At 41.1% G+C, this 19,722-nt stretch overlaps 3 protein-coding genes across 5 annotated transcripts; 1 reads left to right on the top strand and 2 right to left on the bottom strand.

The window, feature by feature from the left end:
* Window positions 1–453: 453 nt before the first annotated feature.
* Window positions 454–2,641, bottom strand: gpr25 (G protein-coupled receptor 25). Its single transcript, XM_083669066.1, has one exon. The coding sequence runs from the start codon at window positions 2,416–2,418 to the stop codon at window positions 1,312–1,314; it is 1,107 nt and encodes a 368-aa protein (XP_083525192.1). The 5' UTR covers window positions 2,419–2,641; the 3' UTR covers window positions 454–1,311.
* On the top strand, window positions 2,040–13,998 carry olfml3b (olfactomedin-like 3b). Of its 3 annotated transcripts, XM_083669064.1 has the most exons (4): window positions 2,040–2,172; window positions 4,687–4,753; window positions 6,321–6,606; window positions 12,723–13,998. In XM_083669064.1, the coding sequence occupies exons 3-4, from the start codon at window positions 6,390–6,392 to the stop codon at window positions 13,505–13,507; spliced, it is 1,002 nt and encodes a 333-aa protein (XP_083525190.1). In that variant the 5' UTR covers window positions 2,040–2,172; window positions 4,687–4,753; window positions 6,321–6,389; the 3' UTR covers window positions 13,508–13,998. The 3 variants fall into 3 exon arrangements, with proteins under 3 accessions (XP_083525190.1, XP_083525191.1, XP_083525189.1); XM_083669065.1 differs by lacking the exon at window positions 2,040–2,172 and having other exon boundaries at window positions 3,066–4,753; XM_083669063.1 differs by lacking the exons at window positions 2,040–2,172; window positions 4,687–4,753 and adding an exon at window positions 4,793–4,926.
* A 1,257-nt stretch (window positions 13,999–15,255) lies between these two features.
* syt6b (synaptotagmin VIb) lies at window positions 15,256–18,216 on the bottom strand (the record flags this gene model as incomplete). The annotated part of the gene is made up of 6 exons (XM_083669268.1): window positions 17,843–18,216; window positions 16,703–17,267; window positions 16,243–16,363; window positions 15,915–16,086; window positions 15,544–15,694; window positions 15,256–15,327 (listed from the first exon to the last, which is right to left on the bottom strand). The coding sequence occupies exons 1-6, from the start codon at window positions 18,007–18,009 to the stop codon at window positions 15,256–15,258; spliced, it is 1,248 nt and encodes a 415-aa protein (XP_083525394.1). The 5' UTR covers window positions 18,010–18,216.
* Between the last annotated feature and the right edge of the window lie 1,506 nt (window positions 18,217–19,722).

The following is a 19,722-nucleotide window of genomic DNA, read 5'->3' as shown; positions in this document are numbered from 1 at the left end:
GTGAAACAGAAGGGATCGAAAAGGGATCTTGCTAAAGTGCAGTGTACTTTAGGTTTTCACAGACTGGCATCTGACCCATGTTTCTCAAGCCCTTTTGAAACTGGATGATTCATAGTGCAAAAACAACTGAAAATGGTGTGGGCATGGATGAACATTTGAACTCTCGTGTAAGTCATGTAATTGCCCAAATGATTGTAGTGTGAAAATGCTCTGCTCATCTCTGTATTTTCATTCAGCGTATTTCATTGGAGTTTGTCTGTTTTATCAATCACAATCTAACTTGCAAATGTAGCAGTTTGCTACCATTTTGTTCTATCATATTAGATAAGACAAGATGCGGGGAAAACCATTGAACTAGTGAATCTATTTGAATTGGTAAGTTTTTTTACTGTTACACAGTAGTGTTTTAACTTTACCTTTCACTTAACTTTAACTGAGTAGTGTTTTAACTTCTCCATATGACTAAGTACTGTAGCTTGAACACCTTACAGAATATCATATTCATGAAAATCATTACTGTAAAATTAAGATAAAACACAAGATATGAGAACTACTGTATATTAGGAGTTCATACAATATTTAATTGCATTTAAATGTGTTTACTTATCTATCGCTAAAGCAAACACATCTATTCTTATTAGGTGTTCCTTTTGATAGAACTCAATGTAAGACATTCCAATTGTTTGTGAAAACTATCATTTCAATTATGATTAAGTATCCTCATTTGAATATGTTCAGGTCAATGTCAATTGTAAAACTATAAAAAGGTTATTATTATTATTTTTAAAATATGACTTTACTTTAAAAAAGCCCTTTGCCCATTGACAGTTTCTATCAGCAATCAATTTATTATGCAATGTATACATTTTTTTAATGCTTAATTAAAACAGAATTCTAATTATGCTTTCATCATAGGCCTACCCTATGAACAGGAAAATCATCTTCAATGTAACAGATAAGTATGATTTTCGCCAAATAATTGCAATGACAGAAAGGAATCAAATGTATTAACAAATTGACTAAAATCAAAATACATTTTAGTATGTATTCACATTACTTGAACTATTTAAAAAAATTTTTTTTAATATAATCTTACATAAGGAATAAGATGATTGAATTGTGCATACTGTAAACATTTTTAAATATCTATAATCATATATCAACACATCTTTTGAGTGATTTCCTTCACTGCAAAGCTGAAATCATAAAACTGTAAATCATATACTGTAACACATGAAACATGAAATGGTACAGTACATAATTAATGACTACCTTTAATTTTGCACAATAAAAGATTTGGAACCCTGCCAATCAGATGTTCTGGTCAAACGATGGGAGACGACCTCTCAAGGTAGTTCCAAAGCTCTCTGAGGTGCCGTTGTTGGACAACGAGGTTGATGAGGCATAGCCCTGATGCAACCCACGTTTGCCCACGCAGGTCAGGCACAGATTCTCTGCCTGCCGTTTGAAATGGTGGTCGAGAAAAAAGTAGATGGCAGGGTTCACACAGCTGTTGAGGAAGGCCAGGCAGCAGGAGAGGATGAGGCCACGATTCAGAAGTGATTGATGGGAACAGCCCAGATAAGCCCCAGAGAGCTTGGAACAGATGAGGATGGTCTTAAAGATGTTGAAGGGGAACCAAGACACCAAAAAGGTCACAATAATGGTAAAGACCATTTTTAGGGAGTGTCGGCGTCGGGCCTCAGCGCGGGGGTTACCTGTGGCAACGCAGTGCTGGCGGAGGCGGGTGAGGATAGACCCATAGCAGAAGAGAATGATCAGCATTGGCAGAGCGAAGGTGAGGAAGACTGTGATCAGGCTCAGGCTCAGGAAGAGGGGTGACTCTTCATCCTCCAGGCACAAGGGTGTTTTATCAATAGAAGTGTGCACACTACGATACATCAGGGACGGAGTGCCCAGAGCAAGGGAGAGCAGCCATACCACAGCACAGGTGAGTCGCATACACTGGGTGCTCCTGAGGTATCGGGAGTCCATGAGCTTCACTACAGCCAGGTAGCGGTCCACACTCATGCAGGTCAGGAAGAAGGTGTTGGAGAAGCGGTTGACGGCGATGATATAGCTGCTCAGCTTGCACAAGAGGTCCCCAAAGTCCCATCGGCCCTCCTGACCAGCAGAGACAGCCCACAGAGGAAGGGTGAAGACAAACACCAGGTCAGCCAGTGCCAGGTTCACCACAAATGTGTCCACCAGCCGGCCCCTCTTGCCCCTGCTGCCCATAACTGTAATCACAAAGAGGTTGCCCAGAATACCTGTGAAGAACATGACGAAATACAGTATGGGCAGATAGATATGAGAAAAGGGAAGGCTTGAGTTGAGGCAGTCCAAAAGGTTGTTAAAATCATAGGTTTCATTGTCAGCCTCATCATCATAGTAAGCATAGTTATAATACGTCGCCATTCTGAGATCAAAGATAAAAAGATAACAGTCTCTCCGCTGCTCTGTTTCTGTGTGCCACTGACTGGTGAACTAACTGACTGGTGAACACTTTTAGACATACTTCTCGAGTGCGTCACATGCTTGAAAACCACAGGCAGGTCCTGTTTTCTTTTCACATTCTCAGTCTTTATTTCCTCTTTATCTCTCATCTCTCCTTCTATCTATAATTGAAATTGAATTTGAAACAATAACCATATCAACATTATCAAGAGGACATATTTTGTATTGACCAAAATCAAAATACATTTGAGTATGTATTCACATTTCTTAAAGGAAAGATACTTCCACAAATCTAACAACATAAATTGATTAAATAAACTATATCTATGCAAATGTTTATATATACAAAATAAATTATACACTTCTATTTTCGTGATTTATCAAAATCTAATGTAACAACAATACACTGTGGCTACATTTTTCGTATGACAACTGATGTATAGATGATTCACTTACATTGGCGGATTAGCGACACAAGCTACTATTATTGAAATTAATCAGGTGACTTAAGACTTCAATGTGTCCATTCCAATTTACAGTCACTGGTTGCCCCCCACAAATGATGTAGCACCCCTCTATAAAAGGAGAGTGAAGGAGAAGCCTGTGAATGAAGCAAGACATTAATTCATAAACTTTTTACAATGACACTCAGGTTGTCTCTATTTTACAGTGCTGTGTCCCTGTTGTGCACAGGGAGGCCTTTTCTCTTGGTGCGATCACCTTCTGTGACCAAAAAGAACAATTATTTGGGCACCATTAAGCTACTATCATACTAACTCTATTGATATAACACATCTTTACTTCAAGCACAAATTTCACCAGTAGGCTAAGACAAAATATTTGCACAGGCAAATTATTTAGTTACAAATACAACTTGTTATAAACCTAGGTTACACAACTCTGGTTTCCGTATTGATATAGGCCAGTATTCATAAGTTTCAGTATTAAATTATGCTGCATAACAGACTTCACTCACAAAATATTATTCCCAAACTTTGTTAGGCCATAGGCCTACTGCATTAGGCCACAATCTTACAGTTGCATTCGTAGCCAAACTGAAAAGTTACCAGAATGTGTAGTGCTTATTTGATTCACAAGTCTTGCTTCTTATAGCTTTGTGTTGATATCTCAAAATACTATTCCCAAATTCGTTAGGCTCTTGGCCCTTTGCATTAGGCTCCTCGCTCTCCACATTGCACCCTATTATGGCGTTTTTTAATCATGAATTGGCGTTACTTCAAAACTCCTAAACAATCTCTATGGCAAGATGCATCTTTCACCCAAGTTTCATCAAAATTGGCCCAGTGGTGTCAGAAAAAGCGTGTGATATCTGAAGAGAATATCATTGTCAGAAAAGTAGAGTTTGTTTATGAAATGTCTTTTAGAGACGTGATATTTTTAAAGTTTACAGTTTGCAGTCTTTGAACTACATTTAGCGTGGTATTGTGGATGTGACTGGGTGACTTGTGTTGCTCTGTGTTTTCCTGATTGTTTTGTGCATGCAACTGTATGTGCTACATCACACACAAGTTCACACACACACACGCACGCACGAGCGCACACACACACACACACACACACGCACGCACGAGTGCACACACACTCTTGCACATACTGTACAAAGTAAACACTAACACACTCTAGCAATCAGATAAATGACAGTTCATCAAAACAGTTATATTGCAACATGAAGAATGAAGAACATAAAATAAGCTGTGAAAAACATGCATGAAATGATGGCTTCCTTTTCTATGACAGTCTTCTGAGAACAAACGTCTCTGTCAGAAATGCGGTTCATACAAACAGTTAAAGTACAACCAATAATTCACAAAAATCTCAAATGCTTGGAGGAAGGGGGATTTTTGTTAACTTGAGTCCTGGTTATGTAAGAGAGGGTTCAGTGTTCCAAAGAAAACATGAAAGGGAGAAAGAATCTTCCATTTGACAAAAAAGCTTTCCTTTTCTCTCAGTGTTGCTTCAGTGTCTGCTCCTGCTTTAAAGCTAACTCAGAGACACTTGAAACTAAATTTGATACAAACAGGAGTAACACTGTTCATTGAATAGTTTTTCAATCCTGTGTGACAATCTTTTACAAACAATTTTGTTTTTTTTATATAAAATCTAATATGGTACTTCAGTAATCAGTGGACAAAATTAATTGTGTTTGAAGAGAGTACAAACAAAAGTGTGTGTGTGTGTGTGTGTGTGTTCGTGTGTGTGTGTTTCCAGCGGTGCCAGATCTTCATAGCTCCTCCCTAAGCATTAACTGAAACATTCCAGTAAAGTTGGGGACTCCGTAAGTAGGCTCCTCCTCATACACTCTCGCCTCCTGTCGACACACCTAAGCAAGGGTGTCTGTCTATAAACAAAATGAGAGCTATTCTCATCTTGGTCACTTTGACCTGCCTTGCCAATGCTCAGCACCAAGCCCTGATGGACTACCTAGAGCGGAGACTGCTTGCCATCGAGGTAAGAGTGTCCTTTTGCTACCAGACAGACCCTGGGCTCCAGAATGCGTCTGAACGGAAACTCTCAGGGGATCTGGGGAACCTTCAATGGAATGCAGATGTGGGGAAACAGAGTTGCAATGTTGTTGCACTCAAATGTGTAGATTTTATGCTTTCTTGTTAATTTGTTATAACTCAAATAGAAATATGATTCACAAATCTAATGTTGTTAAATGCAAGGAATTCTGAGATTAATGGATTTCTGTATTTGGCTGTATATTAGTTTATATCTTCATTTACTGGGCAGCTTTTCACAGTACTCCTGCTATATCCATATCCCCCACTCCCTTCTTTCTCTCTTGCTTCCTCATATTCCAATTCATATGTTTTTTCAAACGTTTTTCTGTTTTCTCTCTCCCTGAGAGCAGAGTGATGACTGTGCATGAATAATTCCTCCTGAGTCCTTTCATGGGACTGTCCTCAACAAACCACTAACTTTCGTCCTCTGAGTCGTTCTAAAAAAAGACATACGACTCATGCCAATGCGGGTTTATGGAGTCCAGCAGTGTCAATGTTGCTTTAGTGGGACCCATATCATACTGTCTGATTGAAATCATTTTTCACATAATGACTAAACTAAGAGATGTTTTTATGTTTTATCAAAATAATCTATATTATATCAACAACATTAAATCTGTGTATGTCAAAGGTTTGCCATACTCACCGAATATCCCTCTTTGTAAAGTACACCAGTGGCTCTCCAACACACCCTAATCATCTGGTTTCTTTGGTGTTATTATACATGATTTCTAAAATTGAATGACTGAACTGAAAGAATTTTACCGCACTCACTGAGCTCTGCACTAAAAGGAAAACCAGCAGGATGAGAGATCAGAAATAAGATGTCTCCATAAGATACTCATATAGTTTGAGATGGCTCCCTGAGCACAGAATATGTATGAAGATAATATGGACAAGGACAGACTTAAATCCGCACTTTGGTTCTGTTTATCTGGGCACTGTCACTAACAGATAATTGTTAGCATTTTTAACCAAAACCCAAAGCAGGTCAATGGACCCTAAGTTAGATTTCATGGTGAAATCATCTCAAAGCCATTTAAATCAAGTCATTGAGTCTCTTCAGAGAATTTGAGATGACCTGGGCATAACATTTGAAACATACTAACTTAGGGTCCATTGACTTGCATTGGGTTTTGTTTAAAAATGCTGACAATTACCTGTTAGTTAAAGCAATTGAAGTTTGCCCTTGTCCATAGACTCATTTCAGGGAAAGGAACCAAATATGTGATTTGGTCATTTGGGGGAACGATCGCTCAAAAGGGGTACAACTACCTATGAGTTTGAGACTCCTGATTTTAAACTCTAACTACTCTCACAATTCTCCTCTCCCACCAGGACCGCATCTCTGTATGGCATGAGCAGACAACCCGCTATGCCATAGAGCTGCGGGAGTTCAAGCAGCAGATGGTTGCCCAGCTGGAGAACCTGGACAAGGGCAAGGAGACGCTGCGGACAGACCTGGACAGCGTGGGGACACGTGTGGACCGTGTGGAGCGGGAGATGGACTACCTGGAGACCCAAAATGGGGCCCCACCCTGTGTGGATGTGGACGACAAGCTGGTAGAGCAACAGGTGACAGTGGTGAAGGAGAGGAACAAGGCCAAGTACGCAAAGCTCTCAGGTAAGATGCAAGCAATTGCACACCTGATGGCATACTGGGAGAACAGATACACATGTATTGTAGCACACATTATTCAGGCAACAGGTTTTTCCTGACCATGTGACCTCAACAGATGCACAAGTTTTGAAAACATGGCGGAGGTTTGAAGTTCTTGTAAATAAAACTGAGTTGTATAATTTTTAAATCATTATTGTGTTTCAGTAGTCAGACATATATGACAGTATCTCTAAGATACAATGCTCTCCTGACTTGAAACAAAGTCAAATGTAGCAAGCTAAGCTAATCATAGCAAGCAAGCTAGCTAAGCATTTAGAAACCTTAATCATGTTGAATTAAGAAATATAAATAGCTAGCTAGGTGTCAAATATACAAGTAAATCAGCTTACATTTGCTTTATTGAAATGTTAAATTGAATGGGTATGGACAGTTATGCTGCTCCTGGGGGCAGCAACATGAAATGCTAAGCTAAACTGAGCTAGCTGGCTAGCAGATAGCTATCTCTTACTAATTTTGAGTCATAGAATAGAGCCAGCTAGCTAGCTATGTCTCAAATATATCAAATGCTTAGCTATCTAGTTTGCTACAGTATGATTAGCTTAGAATGTTACTCCTAGCTTGCTACATTTTACTCTGTGCTTCAAGTCAGTAGACCAGTTGTATCCTAGAGATATTGTCACATTTACATTTTACATTTATGGCATTTAGCAGACACATTTATCCAAAGCGACTTACAACAAATACATTTGTTTAAGTAAGTGAATCATCTATCCAACAGTCATCATAAGACAAAGTAATCAATGCTTACACCAGGGGCCATTGGCAGTCTCAATGCCAGAAGCCTTTTTTTTTTTTATTAACAGGAGAGAACTTGTACAGGGGGGTAGTGGGGGTGAAGAGGTCTCTAGGGTTAGGCTTAGTGCATGGGGGGTAGTGGGGGTGAAGAGGTCTTTATGAGGGGTTTTGTCTGATTACTGTAAGATAATAATGATTTAAAAACATTGCAGCTTGTAGCTGTAACTTTTCTTCTTTTTTCCCCCTCATTTATAACCTGTGCCATGTTTTCCAAAGTTGTGCATCTGTTAAAAAGATTATTTTTGCACCTTGAACAAAGTTGACTACACTATGTCAATCAAAAAAAGTCTAGAACCCTGAGGGGAGAAAATCACAAGCATATTATGTTCAACAAATCTGTAGGCCTGCTGTACTGCTGATTCTTCTTCTTGCAGAATCTTTCTGGTTTTCATGGTTGTGGTAATGTTAAACTGAAGATCTATTCAGGAAACAGTTTGTTTACACAATAAAGGAAGTGGGTCACCATGTTATTGTACATTGCTCTGAGAAATGACATGCAATGACAATACATCATGCAGCACTGTAATAATACAGCGAAATCCATAATTATTGGGACAATGAAGCATTTTTTCTTCTTTTGGCTCTATACTCCAAAAGTTTGGATTTGAAATTAAACAATTACTATGAGGTTAAAGTAGAGATTCTGAACTTTTATTTGAGGGTATTTTTGTCCATATTGGTTTCACCATATACCATATACAATAGGTTCCCCTATTTCTTGGCACAAAAAGTATTGGGACAGATTCATATTATGTCTTTTGCATGCAATAACCGCCTGAAACCTGTGTTTTTGCCTAACATCTTATCTTCAGGAAATGAAAGTATGTTCAATTGGATTAAAATCTGAAGATTGACTTGGCCAGTCAAGAACCTTCCACTTGTTGGCCCTGAGTGACAATGAGTTTGGAGGCATTTGCTTGTGCTCAACAGAGGTGGAAAGTAACGAATCACACTTCACATTACTGTAGTTGAGTAGATATATATTATTGAGATATATATTGAGTATTTTTGAAAGTCTGTAATTTTACTTTTACTTGAGTATGTTTTTAATTAAGTATTCTACTCGTCTACTTTTATTCGTTACAGAGTACAATTATATCCGTAGCAAAATCATAGCATAGCACTGGTGCCAAAACTCCACAATCATATCAAATAGCGAGCAACGCGCCTAAACACAAACACACCAATCAAATCAAACCGCGCACAAAGTCGAACGATGGTCACTCAGTCAATCATGCATTCGAATTCGAATCGGATCGGCCCGTTGAAGGAGTGTAGCTAAGAAGGATGGAGATGGAGATGGTGAGGGACGTTTTAGAGGAGGATACAGATACTGGTCACCTTAGCAACTCTGAATCTGGAGGAGAGAAGGAACATGAACATCCCTGGCCTGTTTGACGTGAAGGACATCAGAGGCAACAGCGTCATTGTGCAGTGTAAACTCGGCCTCCCCAGGATGGTGGAATTATCTACTTACAAAAATTCATCGTCGAACATAAGGAAACATGTTGAGGTAAGCTAACTGTGATGACAGATTTGGCTATTTGCCAGAGAACATACTAAAGTTGTTGCTAGTTAACATACCAACCTACTACTAGCTAGCTAAGTAGGACAGATATTTGGAATGCCACTTCTTCAAATATGAAGTCATGAAATCTAATAGGCCTAGTGTTACTTTCAACAATTGCTGTCAACACTAACTAACTTGTTAGGCAAGATATAACTGCCTCACCTGCCATAATTTAATAATGGTTAACATTTTACAATAGTTTTATACGCATATTGTGTGTGTGTGTGTGTGTGTGTGTGTGTGTGTGTGTGTGTGTGTGTGTGTGTGTGTGTGAGTGTGTGAGTGAGAGAGTGAGAAATAATTGAATTAATCTGTCTTTTAATTGTCTATGCCAGCAACCTAAGTGTGTTTAATGAGGTCATGTGTCATTTGAATGGACAGACACTGATACTATATTTCTATTTACAGAAAAAAGAAAAAAAAAAAAAAGTATATGATAACCTCACCCGTACACCAAGCTAGCAAGCAAAGATATCAGACCTAATGGATGTGGGAGGAAGGAAATGTGTCGAGCAAGTGCCTGTTGACAAGCTTGTCTCTATCTCAATTCTCTGTGGTCTAGCAAACAGAATTCAAAAACATCATCACCACACGGCAACCTCAATGTACTGTCCTACAGTGTGGGCCTCAATGTACTGTCATTTCAATACCTACAGTGCGGGCTAGAATCCAGAAAGCTGCCTCCCACACGAAGAAGACCGTCATGATGCACTTAATAAAGCTCAGTTCACCTCAACTACAACAGATTGCTGGACAACGCAGCTACATTGGGCTCAAGGCCCACTGGGTGGATGAAGACACTTTGGAGAGAGGATCAGCTGCCCTTGCATGCAAGAGATTGAAGGGATCGCATACATTTGAAGTTCTTGCTGGGGCCCTTGATGACATCCACTGTGAGGATCGCATCAGGGAGAAAGTTGTGAGAACTACAACTGACAGTGGGTCAAACTTCAGGGAACAGAAAATAGTCAGGCTGAGGTAGTTCAAGCAGAGCCAGATGCAGAGGAGCCAGGAAGTGATCATGGAGAAGAAGCTGAATGCCAAAACACATTTGCCATTCTGGAAAATGACACAGGTCTCGAATACCATCTCCCTAAGCACGTTGTGCGTTTTAAACGTTGTCATTTGTTGAGGCGTCGTTGATATGATATGCAACTGAACTAGGTTGTCGCATTTAGCAGACTTTTCAGTAGAAGTTCATATGTATTTTGTTGTGTCTTCGCCACTAGACAGGTTTGGTCTACGTTAAACACCATCTTTGACACCATGACTGAGGAGGAGGTAGAGCCACAGAGAGCATCTGATGAAGATGACTTCTTCTTGTCAGTCCGGCCCAGAAGGTCACAAGGTACAGGGGAGTTGGATGGGTACCTTGCCTGTGCATCTCATAAGGTGGACCTACTTCATTCCTTGACACACATCAAAAATCTGTCCTTCAAACTAAACACCGGTCTGCCTGCCTCTGCTGTGAATGTCTTTTCAGCTGTGCTGGATTGCTCTTCACAACAAAATGAGCTAGAAAATGCTAAATTTTCAGAGTGAAGTGAAGTTGCTGGATGGAGCTCCTATGTTTTCTGTTTTTGTTTGTTTACATCATCAATATGTAATGTGTTCATATGGAAAGCTTAACCTGTTGGTCTAATTCTATTGCAAAATCCATTGCCTCGCCTTTTCCATTACAGGCTGCCAGTGCTGGCCAAGGCTTGCTCATTACTTTCGCAATTCCATGTTCTTTTGTTTCCTCCAGAGATAATTTGACTGCGAAATCACAGCTCTGTATAAAAAAAATAGCTCTATCCAATCTGTGCTTCAGGCATGTCCAGTATGCCCTGGTACTACCCATTTTGTGTGTGAGTGAGTGAATGGGTGTGTCAGTGAGTGAGAGAGTGAATGGGTGTGTCAGTGAGTGAGAGAGTGAGGCAGTAAGTGGATGGATGAGTTTGTGGGTCAGTCAGATTTTATCTTTTTTATACTATATTTTCAATTAACTTGTGAATTGTATGCTTTGAATAATTACCTTATGGAGTACTGAATTAAAAGATGTTCTTACATTAATTTCCTCTCTTCCTCTAAAAAAACATTGAATGGGAAACCTTGTGTATCAGGTAATGATGATGCAATGAGCTAATAAAAAAGGTAAATGTTTTTATTTTAAAAGTAACGCTAATTACGTACTTTTTAATAAGCTACTTTTTTACTCTTAAGTAAGGCAAGGCAAGTTTATTCATATAGCACATTTCATCCACAAAGACAATTCAAAGTGCTTTAGATAAAATAGATAAAAAGGAAAGAGCATTAAAAAAAAAAGCATAAAAGACATAAAAAATAATAAAAGTCACAGTGCATTTTAGGGTCAGAGTGCAATTATTAGCAGCAATTTAGTTTCAATTTAAGGCAAAGGCGAACATAAAGGTTTTTTGCACATTTTTGAAAGTAGCCAGAGTTGGGGCTCATCTAAGATCTTCCGGAAGTTTATTCCAGCTATGTGTAATGCTGCTTCACCATGTTTTGTTTTAATCCTAGGAACAGTTAGTAGACCGGTCCCTGATGACCTAAGAAGTCTAGAGGGTTCATAGTATGGAAGCAAGTCAAAGATGTATTTTGCCATGATTATACCAACCAACATTTGTTTAATAAACACTGTCCAAATTAAAGTTGCACACAAGCATCACAAGGCATGATCAATAACTTTTGTCTGAGGGCAAGGGTTGGAGGAGAATTATAATACCGGCCCAAGCCTAGTTGTCATTTCTAAATGTTGAAAGCACTATGTACACAAATACCCTCAAATAAAAGCTGAGAATCTATACGTTAACCTCATAGTAATTGTTTGATTTCAAATCCAAACTTTTGGAGTATAGAGTCAAAAGAAGACAAAAAGCTTCACTGTCCCAAACAGTTATTACATCTGCCTATGTAAATATGTACTGTAAAGATATAGTTTAAGTACACTCACTTAACACTTTATTAGGAACACCTGTACACCCTTTCATGGTGGAGGTGGTGTAATGGTGTGGGGATTGTTTTCTTGGCACACTTTGGGCCCGTTAATACCAATCAATCATCGCTTGATTGCCACAGCCTATTTGAGTATTGTTGCTGACCATGTATATCCCTTCATGGCCACAATTTACCCATCTCCTAAAGGCTACTTCCAGCATGATAATGCACCATGTCACAAAGCAAAAGTCGTCTCAAACTGGTTTCATGAACATGACAATGAGTTCAATGTTCTTCAGTGGCCTTCCCAGTCACCGGATCAGAATCCAATAGAACACCTTTGGGATGTGGTAGAACGGGAGATTCACAGCTTGAAAGTGCACCTGAAAAATCTGCAGAAATTGCGTGATGCAATCATGTCATCATGGACCAGAATCTCAAAGGAATGTTTCCAACATCTTGTGGAATCAATGCCACAAAGAATTGAGGCTGTTTTGAGAGCAAAGGGAGACCCTACCCAGTATTAGTGTAGTGTTCCTAATAAAGTGTTCAGTGAGTACATGTTGGTAAGATGTTCTATTACATGTATGGCATTGTAATCACAGGTATCACTGTTGTAAGTACTGTCCTATAATGATGTGCAGGCCTACATTGTACCTGCCTACAGTGTCCAGTGTGTACTGTAACTACCAAGTAGGCCTTTCATAGTTGTTTTTGCTCAACCTACTATAAAGCTGATCCTTCTCCTCTTCAGATTGCAGAGATATGATCTCCAGCATCAAAGCCATGAAGATTTTAAAGCGAGTTGGAGGTCCAAAGGGCATGTGGACCAAAGACGTGGGCAGCGGCTCAGGCAAAGTCTACGTCTTCAATGGGACGGGGGAAGACACCATCTATGAGTTTGGCTCTGTGCGTGAATTCACCAGCTCCCAGGGCACGTTGCAGGCCAAGCCTGTGAAGCTGCCCTCTGCTTGGCGAGGAACCGGCCACACCATCTACAACAACCACGCATACTACGTGAAGGAGGGTGACGAGCTCAGGGTGATCAAGTACGACCTGCTGAACGGCTCCGTGGCGGATAGTGCAGTTTTCCCTGTGCAGGACCACGTCCCTGTGTACGGCCTAACCCCGGAGACGTTGATTGACCTGACGGCGGACGAGGAGGGCTTGTGGGCCCTCTATGCCACACGGGAGAACGAGAGGCACATCTCTCTGGCCAAGATGGACGCAAACACGCTGGACATTGAGCAGATGTGGGACACGCCATGTGCACGGGAGAACGCGGAGGCGGCCTTCGTCATCTGCGGCACAGTGTACGTGGTCTACAACACCGCGCTGCCCAGTCGCTCTCGCGTCCAGTGTGTGTTCGATGTCAGCGATATGGTGACCAATGAGGACGCGCCGCTAGTGTACTTTCCCAAGCGCTATGGTTCCCACTCCAGCCTCAAGTATAACCCACTGGAGCAGCTGATCTACGCCTGGGACGACGGCTACCAGATCCTCTACAAGCTGGTCATGAAGAAGAAACTGGAAGTATGAGTTTGTATAAGCCCCTGTAGTGTACTTTTTTTTTGCTAAACGGAATGAAAGTTAAAAAGTACAGAGATACGTATATTTCCAGATGGGCATGTTCAGTTGATTACTTTTGCCTGGAGAAAATCATTTAAGTCGGCTACATTTATTCAAACTTGTGAAAATGCATAATGACATGGTTTGTTAATCTTTGGCTTTAGGCCTTGTAGATGTAGCTGTGCAGCTGAAGCTTTTGAACATGCTCCTTAATGTGCTGATTACTTACTAGCAAAACTATTCATTTCCAATGGTATAAAAAATTTAAATGCATTTACTGTAGGTGCTTCTTGCTTGTCGAAAAATACTCACTGTGATATTGTATATATACAATAGCTGAAAGATTGTTTTTCTGTTATTTCTTTGTTTCGCAATGGCATACATCTTTTTACCCATTTTCCACAAGTATGGGTATGTCTTTGATAAAAATCATGTTGAATAAACAATGTACATGCGTGAAAGTGCTGTGGAGTATTGTTTTTCTCAGTGATTATTTACAGGAATCAGTTGTGAGAACCAGAATTAACAACTTTATTGTCACTTCTTTTAAATACAGGGCATGTCTTATGTTACAAATACACATTTTCAATACAAAAGTGGAAAGTTACTCTAAATTGCTTGGAAAAAACAGGATAGTCATCATTTGAAACACTTATCACAGAGCTAATGAAGCAAAAGGTTGAGCCAAGTCCCTCAACAAAGTACAAGACATTGCCTAAACAGGGGACTATAGGCAAACACTTCACAGCTAACAGGAAAACAATAAAGCAGTGTAGCTTCAGTCACTGAAACTGAAAAATAATAGTAAATTCAGGGGGCTTAACATGTGGATAATACTATATGTGATTCTACATACTGTGCTGTTATTGATGTCAGTATCAAAGGGTGTTGTATACATGTTATATCATTGTCCATTTTATGTCCCTACAATACAATTGTAACAGTACTGCCAAGAGACACTTCTAATGGCACAATGTACAGTAGGTAGACTACACATGGCATCAAAAGTATCATGAACAAGTTAAATGTACAGGATCTCATGTACAAATCAAGATGAAAGAAGTTGGTTGAATATGTGTACTAGATTATGTAAATCAGCTTTGTGACTGAGACTGAACCAATATTGATTTTTCAGAATTCTGAATCTAACAACTTTACAAAAGTTTGTACAAAACATTATTCACTTCATAATACCCTGTTGATTGTTTCAGATTTGTTTGATGTTAGCAAATCTTAGGGTACTAAACTTCTTCTTCCCAACAGCAACTTTACAGGTGACCTTCATCAAACCATGTGTGTTCACAAAAACACTATAATGCAGATCCCTTACCAAACCTCAGTTATACACATAGTTGACCTCAGACGATAACCACATTGGCCTGTGCTCAATTGCAAAAGTATTACAATGGCAATAATCCCTGTATACTGTACAATATGAGCTATATGAACCATGACAAAGCAGCAGTCCAATGGAGTGCAAGATGTTTTCTCTCTCTCTCTCTCTCTCTCTCTGTCTGTCTGTCTGTCTGTCTGTCTGTCTGTCTGTGTGTGTGTGGGGGGTGGGGGGTGGATAACCTCCAGACAGAAAATGTTACTCCAATACGACTTACTGGACTTTAACTATTCTGAGGCACAGAAGACATTGTGGGTCTGGAACACTCAGATATTTCAGGCCAAACTGAAGACCTTTCAATTAGGTATCAGTTTCAACCCCTTCTTCATGGGCTCGACAGGAGCCTTGGGGAAGGGCAAGAGCCTTGGCTGTCAAAGCTTGCAGTGCGGGTTTTCCACTGTGGAAGAAGGTTGACAGGAAGATGTTCATTAGCATAGAAACTATAGACACAAATATGAATGTGAAATCTTTATATGATACAGGGTCAGATAATTATTCAGGGTCCTAAGGGTTTGAGGTAGGGTAATCTGGTCCTGTATATATAGGTAATGGCATCCCCTACCTGGGTCATGGCATTTCAGGGGGTTATGTCTTTGTGACGGACGGGCTGTACCTCTTTCTCAGACTTCCCGGCCTCCAGTAGGGGGTGCCAGTGAGCTATAGGCTTGCGTGGATAGGCCAGCATCTCATTCCAGTGGTCTCTGCCCAGCCCCTCTGCATGACTTCCTGCTCTGTTCACACCTATGATCTCATTGTGTCCCACCCTGAGTAGAGGCAAAATATACCATCAACAGTTTTACCGCATGATACATTGCATCAGCCTGTCAGGATTAGTAGAAAAGTAGAAGATTTAGTCAGATTTAGTTCATGAAGATTTAGCCAGATTTAGTTCATGAATCTAAAATAGGCCGTTGACAATATGACAACTTAAATATTGACTTTTGATATTGACATAAATAATTAATGATTTGAATTGATGCATACAAATCATAGTCCATGACAGATATGTGCAAGCTGACTTGCTCCATGTTCTCTGGTGGGATGTCAAAGATGATTGCCTCGTTATAGGTAGGGTTCAGAGTGTTCCTCTTAATGGTGGTCTTCTTCTTTTTCAAGCGTCTTCCATCACAAACAAGTGACACCTTCACATATGGGTCTGAAAATATAACAGAAACACTCTCATTCTTATCTGGTGTAATTTACGTGGTTAATGGTTTCAATATGAAAAGGGGTGGACAACAACACCATATAAAGTAAGTCATGTAATTAGGTAAAACCAGTGCAAATCCCTTTAAAGCCCTCTGGACTGTACCTGAGTATCCAGTGATGTCCATGGCCTTGAGGTTCCTACACTTGATGACAGTCATGGTGAGCCTGCCAGCGGTTGGTAGGTAACAGAGAGAGAACATGATCTCCCCCAGGTCCACACTCTCCTGTGTGATCAGGGCCACAGAGGAAACTCATCAGAACAGAATGGAGTGGGGTTTATATCACACATTTTAGTGGCCAATAATAAAGTAGGCACCAACACTTATAGTGTAGTATAGTATACTGTGTGTTCACGATATGTTTCATGCAATGTGAGTGAGGATGGTTGCTGTGTTCTAGGGGTAGGGGTGTGCTGACCCTCCTTTCCCTATCTAGTGCCTCCTGTTCCCAAGCTCATGTTTGTAACTCATACTGTACATGTGATAAAACCATTAAAGTGGAGCATGAGGTCGTTTTTTTTACACACGTCATCCCGTAAACTGAAAAAGGAAGAATGGACTCACGGAGGTGGCGTACTGAATGTCCTTCCAGATGGCCGTCTCCCGGGAGAGGTCTGACACCTCAAACAGGTTCTCCAGAATCACCTCCCCGATCATATCATGGCGGGAGAAGCGGTCAAAGTCAAACACGCTCAGGTGGAGCTTCCTGCTGCCCAGCTCCTCGTAGGGCACGGAGAACTGGAAAGACTCATCGAATGTGGGATTGAGAGTCTTGCGATGAACGCGGGTCTGGAACTTGCGCTTGCGGTCGGGCAGGAGGTAGATCTTGACGTAGGGGTCGGAGCTGCCACAGAAGTCTTTGGCAGGCAGATTGAAGGCCTTGAGGATGTTGACAAGGAGGGCCTCGCTCTCGTAGTCATATTGAAGGGAGAAGTTGATTTTGCCACAGGTCTTGGCAGGGCTGTTTTTGGAGGTCTCCTCAGCTTCCAGTGGGCTCTGTTTGTAGAGCTCTGGCTGAATGCGGCCGAGGCTGGAGGACTGGTCGTCTGTGTAGGGGAAGTCACTGCCTCTGTCCAGGCTGGTGACATGGTGCATTTGCCTGGGGAGATGCTTCTTGAAGGAGCTATGTCTGGGGACAGGGTGACATGAGTTTGCAGTTTAATCATTTTAATTGTAAACATTTGGCTTACTTTCAAGTTGTGGAAATATTCAGTATCTCACTGCATGCTGAGGAAAAAAATGCCTTTCGCATCCCTGCTCATTTCCTTTTTTTAGCATTCACTCAATAGAATTAAATTTTTCTCATATTCATAACTTCAACTGATTTGTCTTGATTTACCTCATGGATTTACACATTGAACTGACAACTCCATTGTAGTCTGTGGATCTCAACGAAAAGGTCACAAACAGAGGTTTTGCTGGAGTAGATATGATGCATATGATTATTCATGCATCGCTGTGCCCCCATACTGTACACTATAAATAGCCCTCCCTAACAACATCACATACCATTATCATAACACTAATACAGGAACTGTGAAGTAGGCCGAATATATGGCATGATGCAGCACTTTGGGCTGAACAATGGAATAGCCCCTAGACACTAATCTCAGGTCTCCCAGTTACTGTAAAGGTTCAGATTTGGTGAGGGTAAACTGATCCTATAGATCTGTGCCTCAGAGCAACTCTTACAAGGATCCTGACCTGTTGGAAGACGCTGGCTCGGTGGTCTGCCTCGCCATTCGGGTGCGCCGCAGGAAGTGGTCCTTCATGGACAGCTGCACCTCCGCGGGAATGTCAGGCGACGTGTGGCTGATCTTCACCGGCACCTCCAGGAAACTCGCCGGGTCCTTCAGCTTGTCCGAGGCCATGCTCTGTGTGTGTACAAGTGTGTGTGCGTGTGGAGGGAAGGCTCTCTCGAAGTGTCCGTGGGAAGAGGAGGAGAGGGGGGGTGCAGGGGTGAGAGCGGTGGCGCTGGAGGAAAGGTCCTTGCTATGCCAGGGCACCCAGCACAGCTTCCAGGAGGCAAAGACAATGACCCCCAGCAGCGCCAGGCCACATGCAACGAACACCAGGAGCAGGAGACTGAAAGAGATATCTGCAGAGGAAGTAACAAGGATGGAGAGGTGGGGGAGCCAAGGGAAGGGAGAGGGAGGGAATTGTGGAAGGGTGTGTGGGTGATCGGGGGAGGGATTGGAAGGGACAGGAAGGGAGAGGCCATGATGTGAATGAATAGGTGGGTGAGGGAAGGAAAGAGAGAGGGAATCATGGATGGATGGGAGAAGAAAGGGAGAGGGATAAGTTAGAGAGGGGGGGAAGAGATAGGGAGAGTCATGGGTCATACAAGAGAGAGAAGGGAAGGGAGGTGGGTTGGGTTGGAATGGAACACATTCATGCGAGATATTAGATACTGGCAAGTCAAAGGTTTCATTTACAGACATCGCACTGCTGAGTAATGTGTTTTGAATGCCTGAAAATCAATAACAACTAAGTTTGCCCCAACAAAAGCATGTCAAGGCATCCCTTTTAATGGATTATTGAAAAATATAACAATGGAGATTAGTAAGCATGTGACATGATGTATTGGTGTAGTCACAGGTTATCACTCAAAGGCAGAGTTGCTCATGCATTTTACAGTATATTGACCATTTTTGTCTGCCTCCCAGTGGCTCAAATGATAAATTTACCATGCAAAGTAGGATATTACATGTTAAGTTATCTCTTTTAATAAAATGTAGAAAAACATAAAAGGTTGGATATTATCTGTCGACCGAGTGATACAGTAGCACATTATGTAGGCCTATGAATATTCTGAGAAGCTGCATGCTTTCTCAAATGCTTTCTCAGTCTGCTCAAATCCAACTAATTCAGGTATCATGTACGGGCACGGTTCAGCTTGATCCCTATATATATCTATACAGGGCTAGAATGTCTTCCATGTCTTTTGCAAGACATAATCCATGCAAGAATTTAAGCACACACACACACACACACACACACACACACACACACACACACACACACACACACACACACACACACACACACAAACAAACACACAATGCCACTGTTTGACTTGCAAATGCACTAAATGTAATTACAGTCCTATTACAGCTAGAAATACAGCCATACAATTGTTTTATGAAGGAGCAGAGCCACACAGGTAGAACCATTTCCACGTCTGTGGCCCTTGTCTGAGACGATTACATCTCAATGGAATACAAAATGCTGAGAGCTATGTTTTCTGTTATTATTACAAATGGGGTTGCATAGAACACACACTGGGTGTGAGAACACATTTGGTGAGCTCCTAGGGAAAATTAACAACAACTCTTACTGCATTAATATGCATTTATACTCAGATGTTCTCCAACCACTATCTGCATTTCCCATAGGGGCAATTGGTTTCTGGAGCTTTATAAACAAACATATTGACAGAGCATAATTAACGGCTGTGTAATAGCAGGGTCCTTGCTATTGAGTGGGTGGGGGAGTGTGACCCCTCCAACCCCCGTGTAAATATAGCTGCCATAAATTAGAGAGTTGAGGTAGCATTACAACATACTATTATCTAAAAACAAGTT

This window comes from Argentina silus (assembly GCF_951799395.1).
Source record: "Argentina silus genome assembly, chromosome: 4".
NCBI classification, from domain to species: domain Eukaryota; kingdom Metazoa; phylum Chordata; class Actinopteri; order Argentiniformes; family Argentinidae; genus Argentina; species Argentina silus.
The sequence above is the reverse complement of the archived record's forward strand: the minus strand, read 5'-3'. Positions and strand labels throughout refer to the sequence as shown.

Bases quoted from the DNA above. Each gene is read 5' to 3' on its own strand.
- gpr25 (XM_083669066.1), bottom strand. From the start codon at position 2,418: ATGGCGACGTATTATAACTATGCTTACTATGATGATGAGGCTGACAAT.
- olfml3b (XM_083669063.1), top strand. From the start codon at position 4,828: ATGAGAGCTATTCTCATCTTGGTCACTTTGACCTGCCTTGCCAATGCT. The intron at 4,927-6,320 runs GTAAGAGTGTCC...CTCTCCCACCAG, and splicing joins GGAGACTGCTTGCCATCGAG to GACCGCATCTCTGTATGGCA. The intron at 6,607-12,722 runs GTAAGATGCAAG...TCTCCTCTTCAG, and splicing joins CAAGTACGCAAAGCTCTCAG to ATTGCAGAGATATGATCTCC.